General features: G+C 41.9%; 2 protein-coding genes across 5 annotated transcripts; both read right to left on the bottom strand.

The window, feature by feature from the left end:
• Window positions 1–541: 541 nt before the first annotated feature.
• On the bottom strand, window positions 542–9,010 carry LOC129860762 (syntaphilin-like). 4 transcript variants are annotated; one of them, XM_055931476.1, is made up of 5 exons: window positions 8,009–9,010; window positions 6,135–7,728; window positions 5,785–5,904; window positions 4,934–5,083; window positions 542–2,908 (listed from the first exon to the last, which is right to left on the bottom strand). In XM_055931476.1, the coding sequence occupies exons 2-5, from the start codon at window positions 6,263–6,265 to the stop codon at window positions 1,645–1,647; spliced, it is 1,665 nt and encodes a 554-aa protein (XP_055787451.1). In that variant the 5' UTR covers window positions 6,266–7,728; window positions 8,009–9,010; the 3' UTR covers window positions 542–1,644. The 4 variants fall into 4 exon arrangements, with proteins under 4 accessions (XP_055787451.1, XP_055787453.1, XP_055787452.1 ...); XM_055931478.1 differs by having other exon boundaries at window positions 6,135–6,239; XM_055931477.1 differs by having other exon boundaries at window positions 8,592–9,010.
• Window positions 9,011–9,242: 232 nt separating this feature from the next.
• Window positions 9,243–17,445, bottom strand: LOC129860761 (double-strand-break repair protein rad21 homolog). The gene is made up of 13 exons (XM_055931474.1): window positions 16,489–17,445; window positions 15,981–16,189; window positions 15,587–15,716; window positions 15,309–15,408; window positions 15,025–15,128; window positions 14,719–14,847; window positions 13,402–13,521; window positions 12,938–13,167; window positions 12,596–12,683; window positions 12,280–12,419; window positions 12,011–12,124; window positions 10,363–10,440; window positions 9,243–10,077 (listed from the first exon to the last, which is right to left on the bottom strand). The coding sequence occupies exons 2-13, from the start codon at window positions 16,125–16,127 to the stop codon at window positions 9,895–9,897; spliced, it is 1,563 nt and encodes a 520-aa protein (XP_055787449.1). The 5' UTR covers window positions 16,128–16,189; window positions 16,489–17,445; the 3' UTR covers window positions 9,243–9,894.
• Between the last annotated feature and the right edge of the window lie 1,962 nt (window positions 17,446–19,407).

Raw genomic sequence — 19,407 nt, 5'->3', positions numbered from 1 at the left:
TGTCTACATTAAATGTTATTTGCCTCACTTTTTTTATTCTGTTGCACAGTATCTGAGAAATGGTTCTCCACTGTAGACCAATTCTAGTGATGCTCTGAGAAGTGCTTAGGACATGTTTGAAATCCATTAGTAATCACAAGGGAATGCAAAATTGAAAACCTTTGTGTGCCGAAAACATTTGCACTCACAGTACTATTTCATTATACCATTGCGTAAGATTTGTGAAGGTGCATGATTTTCTTTGAGGTTTAGTAAAGTTCTAAAAGCAAAACTTGATCTGTGATAAAAATGTTCTTCATACCCAGTACCACAGCACAGATTGGAACATGAGCAAACTATGGATACGTTAAATTGCCCCCCCCCCCCCAAATGAGTCAACTCTCTTCCCATTGGTTAATAAAAAATTATTATATTCCTCATTAAGAGCTTTGGATATGTTCTAACAATGTCAAAAAGAGACTTCAACTGTTTTTATTATTTCATATTGATTCTCGTGTGTCTCTACTTCTCCCAAAGCAGACTTCAATAGATTACAAACCGACAAAGGCAACTTTCAGTTTATTTTCAAAGGGAAGAAGAAATACATCCAGATCTATTTACACTTTGTATTCTACAGCTTTTTGTGCAATTTTATCAACACTTGTAAAGACTTCATCATAGCTTTCTCTTATTGCTTTTGACTTCTGAATTTGAATAATTGAGAAATCTATCACTGTAGCATTAACGGCATAATGTGACTCAAAAGTACACTTGCATGGTTAATGTTTGATGAAATGTAAAGCCACGACAAACTTCAAGTAGTATAGTCCTAAAAGTGAAAAAAAATTGCAATATTTGAAAGATATCTAGCCTTTTGAAAATAATTTCCTAATATTGTAAATGTTGAAATTCAACAAATGTATTTCCAACAAATACATACATAGCTGGCATTGTACTTGCTTTCAGCATTTGGACATGGACAGTGCTAGTCTTATTCAGAATTTTACTCTTATCCTTGGACTATAAATACAATTAATGAAACCAGAAGATAAATGTTTGATCCCTGAAAAGTAATAGATTCTCAAACATATCTACTTTTCTCATTTATTTTCTTGAGATTTTTTTTTTTTTGAAGACATTCAACTAGAACTCCCACTCAGGTCCCTCATTCACTTAGCTCTAAAATAAAATGTTACTGATGTTTAACAAGGTGAACCATGTTCACCCCAATTTCAAAGACAACGAGAAGATTCATGGAGAATACAGTACATCAAAGTGTTCAAGGTTCAAATGTAGCAGGTGTGTATTTGAAGGTTCTGTTTAAGGTGAGTTAATAGCAAAGGGTTGAACATTTCTCAGGGTTACATGCAATGAGAGGTGCAGTCATGGGAGCCACTGTAGATCAGTGGCAAAACGTTTACGCATTCCCCATCAAATCACTATTGCATTTGATTTCCTAGATAGTTAGGTATGATTACAAATCTAACAGAAACAGATCATGTAAATCTCAATGTCATCCTCAAATCAGACACGTGGGTGGAGAATAAAAAGCAAAATAAGTTCAAGTCAAAATCAAAGTCTGATTGCTGTTCTGGCTGTGACTCGTTAGAGGTTGGGGTTGCATGGTTGCTGTGAGGGAAGTCAGGGGGCTAAGGAGTAAAGTTGTCAGATATTGGTCGCCCCATTTATGCTTGTGGGGCCACGGCCACGTCCCCCGCGTCGCAGAGAGTGAAGGGCCACAGCGCAGCAACCCCGTAGCAGAGAACCGATGTGGTACACAGGCATGACCTCCCGCGGGGCCCCATGACACAGCCAGGCCACCGTCGGCACCACCGGCATGGCCACTGCCAACAAGTCCACCAGGAAGTATCGGCTCCAGAAGTTCCGCTGGGGAGCACCGTCCTCCCCCTCTTCCCCTCCCACAATGTTGTCAACTTCAACAGCTTCACCCTTCTCTTCATCCTCCACCCCTGTCACGCCTCCTTGCCTCTCTGGTGACAACATTGGCCTAGGCTTGGGCTGGCAGGTTTGGGCCACTGTTGGCATCATTGTCATCTCCACATGGCCATCTGGAGACAGTGGCTCTAGGTTGTAGGAGAACTGGGGAGGAGGGGAGGAAGACAAGGAGGGAGGGAACAGCTGTTGCTCTGAGTAGGCTGGGGTGATGTTGGTTGTTGCCAGGGAGATGATGCTCAGCTCCTCTCCCCCTCCTTCCTCTGAGACCCAGGTCATGGTGGGGCTGCAGGCCTGGGATCGGACCTCCGGTTTTGCCTCCCTCACGGGGATAGCAGCAGCCACCGCCACTGCAGCCGGGGGTTCCTCCTGGGGCAGGTGAAGGAAGAGGTGGTGATGAGGGAGGTAGGTGTGTCCACTGCACCTGCAGCTGTTACTCAGGGAGTGGCAGGAGTGGGAGACGGGCAGCACAGCCCCTCCACTGCACAGCCTCTCGTAGGTGGAGGAGCGTGGCATGGTAGAGGAGGGGCCGTGGACCAGGGCGGGGCCAGACGGGGTTTGCTGCTCTGACAGAAGAGCCGCCTCCAGAAGCAGGTGGGTCCGCCCCCTTTCTACCTGTGCCGCTGCACGCAGGTCAGGCCCTGGGGCGTTTCCATTGCGGTCCACATAGAGGGCCTCACTGCTCAGCCGGGTGTAGGCGGTGCTGCGGCTCAGGGTGCTGGCTGGGGAGCACCCACAGGAGCGGGACTTTGTAGGCCGGGGTCTCTGCGGTGAGAGGTATGGCTTTTTGTCATAGGGGGCTTTTTCTGGGGTGCCGAGGTTTGATCGTACTGTCTCCACGACCTCGTGCAGGTGCTGGATCTCCCTGCGCGCCTGCTTCAGAGCCAGCTGGGCCTCGACACGGTGACACTCTTCCACTATCCAGTCCTCCTGCATCCGACACAGCTGGGTCTTCATCTCAGCTATCTCACTGTCCCTGATAGAGAGAGAAAAAGAGAGGTTGAGAATATGAGGGCTACATAGGGAAGAGAATAAATGTGTGGTACGCCTTAAAGATGGAATCTGCATTAGGGGAAACAGCACCACTGTCCACCCCAGCACTTTAGTTATTGTTTTGTGGACAAAACTGAGGTGAGGTGCATCGAGCAGTGTGGTAAAAAAATGGCAGTACATATTCTGCTGTTCTATCGCACGTACAATGATGTCAGAGAGGGAAAAAACAGTGTTTGTTGTTTGCAGTTGTTTGTTGTTGTAATATCCCAAACAGACGTGGCAGTTTCACCCCCCCAAAAATTGTGTTTGACCAGATACAATGCTATTTTACAGTAAACAAATTGACAACAAACTTTCGGCATGCTTATAGGGAAGGACATTCAACAAGCACAGCACTTACACAAATGACTGATGATTGGTTGAGAGAAATTGATGATAAAAAGATTGCTGGGGCTGTTTTGTTAGATTTCAGAGTGGCTTTTGACATTATCGATCATAGTCTGCTGCTGGGAAAAAATGTATGTGTTATGGCTTTACACCCCCTGCTATATTGTGGATAAAGAGTTACCTGTCTAACAGAACACAGAGGGTGTTCTTTAATGGAAGCCTCTCCAACATAATCCAGGTAGAATCAAGTATCCCCAGGGCAGCTGTCTAGGCCCCTTACTTTTTTCAATCTTTTCTAATGACATGCCACTGGCTTTGAGTAAAGCCAGTGTGTCTATGTATGTGGATGACTCAACACTATACATGTCAGCTACTACAGCGACTGAAATGACTGCAACACTTGACAAAGAGTTGCAGTTAGTTTCAGAGTGGCTGGCAAGGAATAAGTTAGTCCTAAAACTGAAAGCATTGTATTTGGGACAAATCATTCACTAAACCCTAAACCTCAACTAAATATTGTAATAAATAATGTGGACATTGAGAAAGTTGAGGTGACTAAACTGCTTGGAGTAGCCCTGGATTGTAAACTGTCATAGTCAAAACCTTTTGATTCAACAGTAGCTAAGATGGGGAGAAGTATGTCCATAAAAAAGCACTGCTCTTCCTTCTTAACAGCACTATCAACAAGGCAGGTCCTACAGGCCCTAGTTTTGTCGCACCTGGACTTCTGTTCAGTCGTGTGGTCAGGTGCCACAAAAAGGGACTTAAGAAAATTGCAATTGGCTCAGAACAGTGCAGCACGGCTGGCCCTTGGATGTACACAGAGAGATAATATTAATAATATGCATGTTAATCTCTCCTGGCTCAAAGGGGAGGAGAGATTGACATCATCACTACTTGTATTTATGAGAGGTATTGAAATGTTCAATCCACCAAGCTGTCTGTTTGAACTACTGGCGCATAGCTCGGACACCCATGCATACCCCACAAGACAGGCCACAAGATGTCTCTTCACAGTCCCCAAGTCCAGAACAGACTAAGGGAGGCACACAGTACTACATAAAGCCATGAATACATCGAACTCTATTCCACATCAAGTAACTGATACAAGCAGTAAAATTAGATTTAAACAACTGATAAAAATACACCTAATGGAACAGCGGGGACTGTGAAGCAACACAAACATAGGCACAGACACACAAACACGATAACATACGCACAATTTTTCTTTTCTTATTTAACCTTTATTTAACTAGGCAAGTCAGTTAAGAACAAATTCTTATTTACAATGACGGCCTACTTTTGCTGGACCCCAGAAAGAGTAATGGGGATCCATAATAAATACAGTAGTCCATGAAGGATTCCAGATTTAAAAGGTGAGAAGAGAAGTAATAGAGAAGTCTTCGAAATACTATCCCAGGCCAGTTTCGTAGTGAAATGCTAGACTGTTATTGATGTTGCTATTTTTGTAATCATAATGTGGTTGAATGCAACCAAAAAAAAGTTCACAATTTAAGCTGGGTTGTGGAAGAGCCACTTCTATAATATCTACAATATTCTATTTTTAAACAAGTTAGCCACTATTCTGCTTCTTTGTCACGACGCATCCCTTCAGACTCACCTGTGCTGCAGCCTCTGGACATTCTCCCTCAGCCTGGCTCGCAGGTGTCTGATACACACCTCCTTCTGCTGCAGCGGGGTGAGGTACTGCTCTGGTGTGGGGGGCCGAATCCCATGGTTATCACTGCAGGTTGCATGCTTCACCTGATGCCTGGGTTTGCATAGGGGTGTGAAGGAGAGTTTGTAGTGATTATCAGTTATGCATCAGATGGTCAGATAATGAACTGTAAAGAACTGTCATCATAAGAGAGGTTGAGGAAGAGGAATTAGTTTTCACTGAGGTGAGCAGCCTGCTTTATATCTTATGAGAAGATGTCAGTGGGGTTTTTATGCAAGCTCGGCACCTTTTGATTTTCATAAATTCTTTTTTATTTATTTAACCGTTATTTTACCAGGTAAGTTGACTGAGAACACATTCTCATTTGCAGCAACGACCTGGGGAATAGTTACAGGGGAGAGGAGGGGGATGAATGAGCCAATTGTAAACTGGGGATTATTAGGTGACCATGATGGTTTGAGGGCCAGATTGGGAATTTAGGCAGGACACCGGGGTTAACACCCCTACTCTTACGATAAGTGCCATGGGATCTTTAATGACCTCAGAGAGTCAGGACACCCGTTTAACGTCCCATCCGAAAGACGGCACCCTACACAGGGCAGTGTCCCCAATCACTTTTTATTTGTCCTTTTATTGCAGGGCAGATGCTGCACCTTATTCTAAAAACATGTGCTGTTTTCTTCTGAATCATCTTTATTGCATGATATTTTGGCCTCAACCTAAAAAAAACTATTCTTAAAACAAAATGATGTTTGCATGTGTCTTGCATATGATGTACAGATGCTCTGATTTACTTAGGTGTGCCAGGATATGTTCGGGCTGTAGGACTACCCTCACTAGCCCTGCCGGGGTAAGTGTTGGTATTGGAGGCATCGCTATAGGAATGGCGCCCACTGCTAGTGGCCACTGGCCGCCTGTAACAGAGAGGCAATGTTAATGTTACATATTGATTGGACTTATCTTCAGTCACTAACATTAAGAAAACAAACAAAATCAATGCATTGTTTCCAACAATTCACACACTATACATGTGGCACTAAATTACCCTAGTATGCGTGTGCTTCTTGGTGCCATCATTTTCATACATCATCACTTTCACACATTAGCAAAAATACCATATAGGGAGAGAAGGGAGCAGCATTACCTGCGCTGACCTGCAGAGGGCTTCCGACTTTGAGGAAGTGACATGGGTGTGGACCACCTGCTGCTGGCTCCAAGAGGAAAACTAGGAAGATGGCTCAAAGATGGACTGCATAATACATAATGTACAAACATAGAGAAAACAGAATGGACATAGTCAGGAGTTAATCTGTTACAAACTACATTTTGTAGACATTTCCTCTGCCTACCAGATACCACTTTTAATCTCAGGGCAAGGACATAGTCCTATGACATCGCACAGGGCACATACTGGTTGAATCACTTATATTTTTGGTTGAGATGAAGACGTGGATGCAACATATACATTATTAATTTGTTGTCAACGCAAAAAAAATGAGCATTTTAAGTAGATGTATCTTCTGTGTGGACAGTTCCATCTGTGTCACTTAGCCTGGCTTTAATTCCAGTTTGTCTACAAATTGATCATTGATATGTTGGATTCACATCTCCAGCTCAACCAAAAACATAAGTTAAAGAACAGGACTAAATCAAATAAAACTATAAATGCACTTTAAATAAAGTTTGATTTGATTTAGTCCTGTTCTTTAAATTTGATTACTGGTTGAGATGGAGAAGTGAATCCTACATTAACGTTTTCATTTGTAGACAAACTGGAATTTGTTGACAACCAAACACAACTCAATATCACTTTTTCAACACAGTAACTTGTCGACAAGTAAAAAAAATGATATGTTGGTTTCACGTCTACAACTAAACCCAAAGTAAAAGTTAAAGAATAGGATTAAGCCAGTGGCTCAGATGGAACTATTCTGCATCAACCAAAAACAATTCAATGATCTTTTTGTAATACAGTAAATAGCCTAAAGTTAAGGCCATTTTACAAACGAATGTAACAGTATTTATTCAACCTTAAAAGGAGTAACACATCCTTGGCCATATTTTTAGGTTAGCCTACTGTAACTATAAATGACTTCGTATGTAATCATAGAAAGCGTACATGTTCAAGATAGCATGCAAAGGTCACAGGTCTGTGGAGATCTTCACAATTGCTGTAATAATCTGCACAGAATCTTGAACAAATTATTGTATAAATTCAAAATATCTGACATTGTATTCCCATTTGAACTTTGTTGTGCTTTTAAAATGGTTGAAAGCGCAGATAATACATTTAGATGACAAATAAAGCAAAACATCTGACATTGTTTTTACATTGGAATTTGGTTGTGCGTTTAGATAGTTGAAAGCATAGTGATAAGACATTGGGATATCAACAAACTTCTGGATGTCTTTTTGAGTGGGTGAATAAAGGTTGAAATCTCATTGATCAACGTCTCAACCAAATATTACCCACATTTACACATTAAAATGATGTGGTGTGCCCAGTGGGATGGACTCGAATGGTGCATTAAAGAAACACATTCAACATAAAACAATTAAGTATTTAGACGGTTTGTTGTGGCTCTGCCTGCCCTGCCTGTTAGGAGACCATTGATGAGTAAACCAGTCTGGCTATCAGGAGCTCTTCAACAGATAAAGAAGCCTTTCACAAGACAGACCAGGAAAGGCACAGGGCATTCTGTGAGTTCCTCGCCATCTCACTGCTGCACACGCCATCCCTGGTAACCACAGACAGATAGGACTAAACATATATCAAAATCCCATGAAGAGACGCAAACAACAAAGGAAATAACAAAACTATGACAGCCCAACTGGGACAAAAGTGCTGTGCAAAACAGGATTGCCTCATCAGCACTTCTGTGGCTGAATTGAGCAGCCTTGCTTTGCTGTACTATCATAGATTTAAAACAATCTCAAACAATAATGAAGCAAAAAAAGTATGATCAAAGCGAAAAACCCTGCTGAGCACAAAGCAGCGAATATACAAAAAAAGCATACCTATGATATGTCATGTTATATCGGTATATCTGTAGTCACTGTGTCAATGGGACAGTTGAGGACACAGTGCACTTGAGCAACACAGGAAAGTGGCAGAGCCTACCCTACAGTACCCTTGGATAATGATTGAGGGGCCCCTGTGCAACAGGTGGTGGGGACACGCAATGTACTTCTTACGTAATAGTGAGCATCAGGCGGCATAACTGTAGGATGGTGAATGAACAGGTTGCATGTACGCCGTTTACGATCATTTGATTGACATGCAGTAATAGGCCTATGTCCGTAGTAGGCTACCTAGTTTTCGTGAAATTACTGAATAAAGTTGAGCATGGTGCTTTACATCATCTGTAGAATGCGAAAGGGCAAAGAGCGCTGTGGTTTCGTCCTTGAACAAACTGAAAATTGCCTTCCCAATATTTTTTTCGATAATAAAGCAGCGCGCAATGTTGACGAATTGACAAGCAGCAGAAAGACATGCGAAATATCAGTTGCAGCTCCGTGCAACAGACATGGAAATGATAGACAACAAATACTAGTCTACTATAGATTATATGCCAGTATAACTCTAAAAACAACACCCTACCAGCCAACATCATTTTCCGGTGAACCTAAACATCCCATCCAATGTTTAGAATCTTCGGGATGAGGAAGGAATAGCTGACAAACTAATTACGTCCAGGCTGTGCCCTACATAGGCAATTGATATGGGATATAATAAAAGCCTCCTCTCATGCAGCGATTACCCGACTGTGATCTCTGACATAACAGTACAGATGACACGATTCCCAACATTTATGGTATCATATTTGCCAGGCCGATAAATAGTCCTACATCCCGGAGTAGAATTGGTCCCCGCAGGACTTCTGGTGGAATGCGTGTGAACGGTCACTAGTGGCATGTATCTGTACATGGATGCTGTGCTGCTGATGAGAATCCATGCCGAGCCGGCCATGAAGTGAACAGAGGCAATTGCGTAGGACTACACTGCAACGGATTCTCTTAAAGAGACAGTGGATCATGCCGCATCATTCGGCAATTATCTAACACCTACCATTGCTGGGGATGGTCTGAGATAAAAGCTTGTTAGGCAGTCTATTTACAAGTGGCAAGAGCATAAGAAACAAGGACATGATCAGAGCAGTGATGTAGGCATGTAAAATTCAACACAGACTCATTAAAATCCTTGCCATTGATTCAGCATTACACATAAAAGTATTAGTTCTTCATCCTATGGTGAATTTGTACTTCTTTTAATTGAGACTTTACACATTAAGGCTCTTATCATTAAATAAGATTCACTGGGTATATTTACATACCTTTAAGAATAAAAACACAGTAACAAGTAAAAAAAATAGCTTAGTTAAAAACACTACCAAAACCACCCGTATTACTGAAATTGATCCATCTAAAAAAATCTTAGTCTGTCAGCATAATAAATAACAAACCATATTACTCAAACAAGTAAAGCTAAATAAAGCACCTGAACAAAATAACAGAACATTCATAAACTTTTACTGTGACCCAAATCAGATGATAACTGTCCAAATAATGTCTTGTAGCAAGCCTTGTTTTCTCATAAAGGGAGTGAGTGACTAACTTGGGTTTGGACCCTGGGAGATAGTTATGGTACCTCAATGTATCTCAGTAGTGCTGGTAAGTGCTTTATGTCACAACCCAGTTTGGTCACTTTTATCAAAATTATATTTATTGGTGTATTCAGTTCTCAATCAGTGTCCATCCTCCGAGACGCTACCCTCCTAAGGTCCACATTTGACGAGGGTGTCAAGACCACTACAAAGTTTGTGCAGTTGTTGACAGAGCAGTGAGTCTATGAACAAGGTGTCTTCATATCGAAACCTCCTCCTTCCTCCACTACAAGTCCTCCTCTACGTCTCATAGAACCTGGGTCCAGGAGTGGCTATAATGTCAGCGTAAGGCTCGCTCTGGTGCAGGTCGAGGGCCTGTTGTTTCTTCAGCACCAGAATGCAGAAGAAGGTGGCTGCGGCCTGGGAGCGACTGTTCCTCTCACACAGCGTCTTCAGGCTGAACATGCCGTTGCTGCTCTGAATCTGTTCAGGGATGTCAGGACAACATAGAACATGAACATTTTGTCTCAGGGATAAGTCAGTTTCTGTTTTATATGAAGGATAAATGTCAGATAAGGGAAAATCCCATCCCTGTTTGTTATAACACACAATCACAGCAATTTAATTTCCACTGATTGTCCCCTAATCCTGCCCAATCCTCTTTAATATTCCTGTCCTCAGTGACTGAGGATTTCTGGGTCAGATCGTAATCGAGCTAACTAAGTGTAAGAATGGATGCCCTGCTGCATAGGGGTATCAGGTTCTTACTTTGAGAGCATTTAGTAGTTTCTGTGCTCGGCTGGTCATCCTCTTCTCTTCAAAGTCATCCTGGCTGTCCACCATAGACTGTAGTTTGAGATAGCAACACATTACAGAGTGTACCGTAGGTCACACCGCACTCATGATGACCGTGTGTTTGTATGTGTATGTAAGTGCGCGCAAGGGTGTGTGTGTGTATATACAGTCAGGTCCAAAAGTATTTTGACAGTAACACAATCTGCATAATTTGGGCTCTGTACCCCACCACAATGGATTTGAAAGGAAACAATCAAGATGTGCTTCAAGTGTACTTTCATCTTTAATTTAAGGGTTTTGTCAATTATTGTATGAACCGTGTAGGAATTACAAACATTTTAATACATCATTTTCGGGTCTCAAAAGTAATTGTACAAACTAACAATCATAAATTAAATTGTGAATTGTAATACTTGGTTGCAAATCTTTTGCAGTCAATGACTGCCTGAAGTCTAGAACCCATAGACATCACCAGATGCTGAGTTTCTTCCCTGGTGATGCTCTGCCAGGTCTTTACTGCAGCGGTCTTCAGTTCCTGCTTGTTCTTGGGGCCTTTTGCCTTCAGTTTTGCCTTCAGCAAGTGAAATGCATGCTCAATTGGATTCAGGTCAGGTGATTGACTTGGCCTTTGCAGAACATTCGAAAAAAGGTATTGGGTTGCTTTCACAGTATGCTTCAGTCTTGAAGGAGTTCCCACATATACTGAGCACTTGTTGGCTGCTTTTCCTTCATTCTGCGGTCCAACTCATCCCAAACCATCTTAATTGGGTTGAGGTCGAGTGATTGTGGAGGCCAGCAAAGCACGCCCACACCTACACACCTCCTCCTCCACGCTTCACGGTGGGAACCACACATGCGGAGATCATCCGTTCACCTACTCACAAAGACACTGCGGTTAGAATCAAAAATCTCAAATTTGGATTCATCAGACCAAAGGACAGATTTCCACCGGTCTAATGTCCATTGCTCGTGTTTCTTGGCCCAAGCAGGTCTCTTCTTATTGGTGTCCTTTAGTAGTGGTTTCTTTGCAGCAATTCGACCATGAAGGCCTGATTCACGCAGTCTCCTCTGAACAGTTGATGTTGAGATGTGTCTGTTACTTGAACTCTGAAGCATTTATTTGGGCTGCAATTTCTGAGGCTGGTAACTCTAATGAACTTATCCGCTGCAGCAGAGGTAACTCTGGGTCTTCCTTTCCTGTGGCGGTCCTCATGAGAGCCAGTTTCATCATAGCATTTGATGGTTTTTGCAACTGCACTTGAAGAAACTTTCAAAGTTCTTGAAATTTTCAATATTGACTGACCTTCATGTCAAATGAACTTGTAAGAAGGCACACTTGCTAATTGAAATGCATTCCAGGTGACTACCTTCTGAAGCTGGTTGAGAGAATTCCAAGCATGTGCAAAGCTGTCATCAAGACAAAGGGTGGCTATTTGAAAAATCTCAAATATAAAATATTTTGATTTGTTTCACACTTTTTTGGTTACTACAGGATTCATGATTCCATACAATGTAGAAAATAGTAAAAATAAAGAAACCTTTGAATGAGTAGGTGTTCTAAAACTTTTGACTGGTAGTGTATATGCGTGTCTGTGGATGTATTCAAAGCATGTGAAATCACCTGTGTGTTCCGTGTCACAGTCGACGGAGTTTCCCTTTCCATTCCAGAAGGATGAACATAAATGGAATCCTCAGACGGGAGCTCAGGGTGAGACACCTCCAACCTGCTCTCATCCTGAGAGACAAGAAAAAGAGGGGGAAATGAGAAAGAGGGATCAAGGAAAGTTGTCAGACAAAGTTAGACAATAGGATAACCTTGTTGAATAAAGGTTATATTAAGTATTTTGTATGGTGAAAAGGCATATTTTGTATTCATGTTGAGCTCTTTACATGTACTGCGTCCCAGAGGTATTCAGGTGGGTTGTCATTCCCATAGTGGTGCAGAGGAGTGATCTCCACATTGTGTCCAATTCTCTCAGGATCCATGGTCTCATGCAGGACACTGAGCAAGGCGCTCGCATCTGTTTCCACTGTACAGAGACACATAAAATGTATAAACCCAAATAGGAAACATAACAGTTTAAAGGTAACGGGGTCCGGGGGCACTTTAATTATCCCAATTTCATATATTGTAATGGCTAGTGTAACGTTCTCAGACGATAATTTCTATAACATGGTGTTGCTCTCTGTAAATATGACCTCCTACCCTCATGTCTCTCCTCTCTCATCTCTTCATGGTCGTCTTCATTGACCACTCCATCTGTTTTCCCACGAAACACATCCCTGGAATAGAGCTGCAGAGACAGAATAGGGGCAGTTGTTGAACCAAAATGCACCGCTGCTATACATCACTGGATACAGATGTGAATTAAATTTCCTCACTTGAGTGTGGAATACAATATGTATCTATTGTGGGTATGAATTAGGTGGAACAACATTCTTAAGCTGAACCTGTATTTTTTTATGGAACAGATGAGAAACATTACAGGTAAATATGTCAACCTACATTTGATTGATGGGACAGATGTTAATTTCACACCCTGCTTACCTGTTGCAGGTGTGGATGAATGACAGGGGCACAGAGGTGACTGAAGAGCCTGTCCACCCCGCCACTCTCTTTCCATTGCATGAGTTGGCGGGTAGGCGGGGCGATGTCCAGTGGGGCAGTGAGATCTGAGTAGTCAGAGAGTTGCTCCCTGATGGCCTGATTGGACAACTCCTTGGCCTGGTCCACCACCAGTCTCCTTCTCCTCTTCCCCTTCTTCCTCTCTAAGGTTGCTAAGGAAGTGGAAGGCAAACAGAAGGTTTAACTCCAATGGCTTACCTATGCTTCTCACACAAGTTTCCACCGCAGGTAATAAGTAACAGGATAATGTGTTACTCATGGCTTTGATGTGTGATATAGGTTGTGCCCAGTAAGATAATTTTGTGTTTGAAGGACAGTAAATGTGTTTATGAGAATGGCCTTGTTGGGGTGTAAAGATGTTGCGTGTCAGGCAGCTAAATAGTTACGCGTAACAGTGACAGGCTCCAGAGCGAAGCCCTCCTCCTCATTGCCCAACAGAGTTGTCTCATTCAGGACAGGGTGATCCTCCTCCATGGGTACAGATGTAGTAGAGCTGTCTGGACGACCTGCAAGGTTTTGGAATGAAGGGCATGCTGTCTCAGTCTACTAATGTGATACCATAAAGTAGACATGGACAGCATACAATGGATTAATATTATGCTGTATAATGTAATAATGATGAAGCACCACATTTTGGGAAAGGTTCCAGCACCGGAAAAATCTAATTTACTTGCTGCAAAGTTAACACCAAACTAAAAATGGCACCTGAATAATGAAAGGATAATTTTCCATTATGCACTGCCACTTGCTGCCAGAGAGGGCACTTCAACACTTGCACAAAGTAGAACCAATTTTTTAAATAATTAAACCAAGAAAGATCACAGCCTGTCATTTCAAGTGGGAATAAAAAAGCCATAGCGGGCAGAACAAGCAAGGAGGTGGACAGAGCCAAGCACGAGATAGCGAGATCCCGATGGCGCGTTCTAGCCTGCATTTGCATATTTACGTTGGGGAACGCCTACTCTGTGAAGTGCGTGTGTGCAATAATTCAATTCGCCTTTGCACTCCGAAACAACACTTTTTTTCTTTAAAAAAAACTTTGGCAAAGGGTAAAGTCTACAAAACTTAGTCCACTCTGTTCGTAACAGATTGTAGTTTTTGGGAACAGAAAACTGTATTGAGATCAAAATGTTTCATTGGCAAGTAAATGAACAGAATGTCGACCAAAATCCATCTCGTTCCATCTTCTCCCACTGCCGGTCACTGGGCTTCCTCTCACTACCATATTTGGTAGTGAGTGGAAACACCAAGTGGATGTTTCACATTTATGCATGCGGTGAAATATCTGTCTTGTTGTTCTATCTGTGGTAGAACTGTGGTCTCATACAGATGGAGACACGTTCATACCAATATCTACAGTTACACTGAATATTTAGACAGGGTTAGAAGTTTCCTAAAAGACAGAAGCAAAATAAACACAAAATTACCTTCTTGGTTAACATCCATCAGAGCAGTCTCAGGCAACATATTTTGTTGTTCGGTTTCGAAAAAATCTGTCAAAACAGCATGCTCACTGGAACTGGCTATAAAGTCCACACAGGATTTGGAAAGAAATTTGAGACGTTGTCTAGGTTTGCATTTGAACATTGTTGATGTGGTCAGATGTGGAACCAATATGTTATCTTAAAGTGAATCTGCTCCTGAGAGTCCAAGTCAGAATGCAGGGTTGGGGAGTAACGGATTACATTTAGAAAGTAACCTACCTAACCCTGTCAAGACGTCCCCCAGGATGTCCAAGCCTGTGTCCTCATCGCCAAAAGCATCTCCTTGCTGGGCCAGGCTTAGGAAACTCACGTCTAACATGCCCCCTTGGTGAGACTGGGTCTCATCACCTAAAATGTTTTGATACAGAGTAAGTCAGAGAAAGTTACTGACAGCAATGTGAGTGAAGGAGAGAAAGGTGGGCTATGGAGAGAAGGCAAGATAAAGCTATGGTTTTGAAAGTGAGGGTAAACTAACTTTGAGGGAGACACAGGCAGGTACTGTGGAGTAGCAACCCTAACACTTACCAAAGTCCTCAAATGTGAGAAAGCTATTTCCAAAATCCTCTTTGAGGGTGATGTCCTCTGTTCGGCACTGATTCAGTGAAAAATGATCCACAACACCTATGGCACTAGGATGAGAGAGAGGAGAGAACATAACAAATTACTTTTTGATACAAATACTGTGATGTGAAGCATCCACACCCCCATGGTCTACTGAAACTAGACTAAATGGAGTATTGGGTGAATATCTTTTTGCTTTGAATGTGAGCGGGTGAAATGAGGAGAGAGAGAAAGAAAAACAAAAGTACTTTGCGTCTGGTAGCTGGGAATCGAAGTCAGTGAAATCCTCCATTAACGTGATTGCTTTAAGTGTGGCCTCCAGTGCCTCAACAGGCATGTCAGTCTGTCCTGATTGTGACACAACAGAAATAAACAGGCATGTCAGTCTGTCCTGATGGTGACACAACATAAATGTATCATTTGATACAAGACTTCAGCTGATATATTCTTCCAATGATCAGAATAACATGGAGTTACTGTCGTTAAAATGTTGACATTGACAACACAAAAAGGATACCTGGCTAACCTGGTCTGAAGGCCACTTTGATTTTGACAAAAGCGTCATTGCAGTCAGCAAGGAGATATTTGGCTTTTCTGAAGTATATCCTCACTATTCCCAGAAGTAGGTGGCCAGAAGTTCGTAAGCCGATCTTTATCTGAAAATGATTGCACACAAGCAGAGAGAGACAAGCAGAAGCAGATCTAAGTTATATCAGTCATTTCATAGGTGATGTGCTCATTGTGTGGCTACCGGAATCAGATATTTTTTCACAGACATTGAGACAAAAAAAAGCATTGAAGGAGACAACAAGAGTATATGATGGTGAGCTAACATCTGCCTAACAAACGTTAAAACAGTGGCAAACACATTTCATCCCATTGTTTGTACACTTTTGAGGACATAACAAAGTTTAGCTTACCTGTGGGGCGATTATGTCTTTGATGGTGCTCTCCAAATTGCATTCAAACACATGAGTTTTTGTGATTTTCCGCTCCCAATGAGCTGCTAACCAAATTTTGGCCAGAGGCCCGCGCTTGGATGTGAAGAGCTGAGTATAGAACATCATGGTGAAAGCCTTGGCTTGGTGGTCTATCACGTAACTTAACTTAGTCCTCGACCTGTTGATAACTGCGGGGGTTGTTTGATAAGAACATAAAGTTGGTTAATTTGATATGGCACAATTCACTTGCAAATCATTTTTTTCAACAAGCATTCGCTAGCTAGCTTCAAGCTTGCTAGCTGACTATGAAAACGCGCCACTTTCTCGAAAGCGTCGTTGACAACGACCTACAGCTAACCTTTGAGTTACTACATGGTCAGCTAGCAAATTAATTAACTAGCTAGTTACTGTAGCTGAAGAAAAAAAGTTCAATTTCTCAACAACATTAGCCCTGTTTTCACATAAAATACAATACCTTGATACTCACACGTTTAAGTCCAAAGTAAGCCTGTTTAACGGCGGTAACACGTTGAAAAGCTAGGTGGCGATGGCGCGAGATAACAATATTAGCCCGCTTATTTGGCAACAGCATGTCACGAGAGTGGCGCAACCTGTCTCAAGCAGAGTGATAGCTATCAATTTAGCTACAACATGATTCGGTGAGGTTTTTTATCAAATACAGTACCTTTGTGTTTTAATCCTTGATTGTATGGAGGGTGACCAGTGCCAATTCGAAAATGCAAGGCTTAACCGTTAAATAGGAATGTGAAAATGATACATGCGTTTATGTTTTCATATCAGTGCGCATGATTCATGCCACAATGAAATTGTGATATTCAAATAAAAACCAAATATGGCATCTGACATTCGAAATGAAAATGATAAACAGAAAATGGCAAATGGTTAAACAGAAAATGTAATATGGGAATGTGCTGTTTTCATTTCCCAACTACCCAATTGAGCGTTTTCTCTTTTAATTTACATTTTTAAAGTGTATATTGTTCCTAGAGGCTAGAACCAGGAGAGCAACACCACCATGCAGTGATACATCCTTGCCATGTCACTCTCTCTGTGCATTGATTTTAGAATAACATCTTAGCCTACTAAGCCAAAGCCTAGGCAGTTTAGCCTGGAGAGCCAATGCAAGTTGTTGGGTCTCAGGCAAAGTTACTCAACACTAGGCAAAGTTACTCATCACATGTGCATGGTCATCAAACCACTTCTTCCTGGTTTATTGTTCATATGATGAGTAACCTTGCCTGATATCTGAAGAGTTGCATTGGCTATAGGCTTTGGTTTAGTGGGCTAATGTGCTCTTCTGATGTGCAGACAACCCTTATTTGAGCCCTGTCAGTCATATTTGTGCCATGGCTCAGATGGGTATCTGTGAGGAGGAGGAGGTCAAAGGATGGTGAATTGTAACTGAGGTGGTTCAGTTATCTCACATGTATGATGAGTAGGCCTAACCTTGCCTGTGACATGAGTCAATGCCTAAGCTTCAGCTTTGCAGGGCTATGCTTTTCTGGTGCGTAGACCTGGGTTAGCACCCTGTGTGTTGGTTACACTAGTCAAATCAATGTACAGAGACCCCGACATGGCTAAGATGTACCACCACATGGGGGTGTGGTGTTGCTCTCCTGGCTCACACCTCAAAGAAGCTATTTGCATGCACTATGAAAATGGAAATTGAAAAGAGAAAATGCTTAATAGGGTAGTGGTAAAATGAAAACAGAAACTTTCAAATTCTCTTTGCACATTACATTTTTGATTTTCTGTTTACCATTTTAAATGAACCATTTTCGATTTTAATTGTAATTTTGCAATTTAATTGTGGCATGAGTCATACACACTGATATGAACAGTGCTTGACTTGGGTTTAAAGAAGTGCAGGTGCTTTCTTTTTCGAAGTCGGTCCATTAGACTATGTTCACCAAAATTCACAAATCTCATTATGCTATAGAGACCTCTAATTCACTGTTAATGGTTTATACACATTTTCCATGACTTCTCCATGACTTTTAACCACATTTTCATGACTATTATTATAGCCTGCATGAAAAAGTAAGCATTATTGACACTGGAAATCTGCTGTGTCTGATCCCATGTAGACCTGCCACCTCCTGCCACTGTGCCCTTAATCAAGGCACTTAGCCCCCCACATATAATTGCACTGTTAGTCACATCTTGTCAACATGTGGTAAACCTTCCACCTGGAGAGCTCCTGGTTGTGCAGGCTTGTCTTTAACATTACTACCAATTAATTTTGTCTTTCTAAAATTATTCCCTCATTCAATAAATCAGGGATCAAATGGATAAGGTAGGAATCGCATCTTTCCTATGATCCAGATTTATTTAGTCTCTACAGTGCCGGTGGAATGGCAACAACAAAATGAACGCTTAGTTAGCTGTAGTTAACTAGCGAGATAACTGCTACAAGTTATGTTTTGAATTGGTTATCTAGTTACTCTGTCATTATTTTATACCTGCTGCTGAAATGTTGTGATCTCTCCTCGGGCAACGGCCCACTCACACTAGCAGGCAGCACCACAGACATGCACTGAAGGGTCATTCCGATAATGGCTGAAATGTAGTTTTTTTAATTGATTGATCATATTTAAAAGTTTGCTTTCATGAATTACATTAATAACAATTATGAAACTAATTTCTATTACTTTTCATGACCTTACAAACCCTCATTTGACAACTTGGAACAGCGCATCATGCCATTCCTCCAGGTCATCTACAAGTCTCTGCTAGGTAAAGCCCCGCCTTATCTCAGCTCACTGGTCACCATAGCAGCACCAACCCGTAGCATATGCTCCAGCAGGTGTATCTCACTGGTCACCCCCAAAGCCAATTCTTCCTTTGGCCGCATCTCCTTCCAGTTCTCTGCTGTCAATGACTGGAACGAACTGCAAAAATCACTAAAGCTGGAGACTCTTACCTCCCTCACTAGCTTTAAGCATCAGCTGTCAGAGCAGCTCACAGATCACTGCACCTGTACATAGCTCATCTGTAAATAGCCCATCCAATCTACCTCATCCCCATACTGTATTTATTTATCTTGTTCCTTTGCACCCCAGTATCTCTACTTGCACATTCATCTTCTGCACATTCTACCAGTCCAGTGTTTAATTGCTATATTGTAATTACTTCGCCACCATGGCCTATTTATTGCCTTACCGCTCTTATCCTACCTCATTTGCACATACTGTAAATAGATTTTTCTACTGTATTATTGATTGTATGTTTGTTTATTCCATGTGTAACTCTGTGTTGTTGTATGTGTCGAACTGCTTTGCATTATCTTGGCCAGGTCGCAGTTTCAAATGAGAACTTGTTCTCAACTAGAACTTGTTCTCAACTAGCCGACCTTGTTAAATAAAGGTGAAATAAATAAATAAAT

This window comes from Salvelinus fontinalis, chromosome 8 (genome assembly GCF_029448725.1).
Source record: "Salvelinus fontinalis isolate EN_2023a chromosome 8, ASM2944872v1, whole genome shotgun sequence".
Classification (NCBI taxonomy): domain Eukaryota; kingdom Metazoa; phylum Chordata; class Actinopteri; order Salmoniformes; family Salmonidae; genus Salvelinus; species Salvelinus fontinalis.
This window is presented reverse-complemented; position numbering and strand designations above follow the sequence as displayed.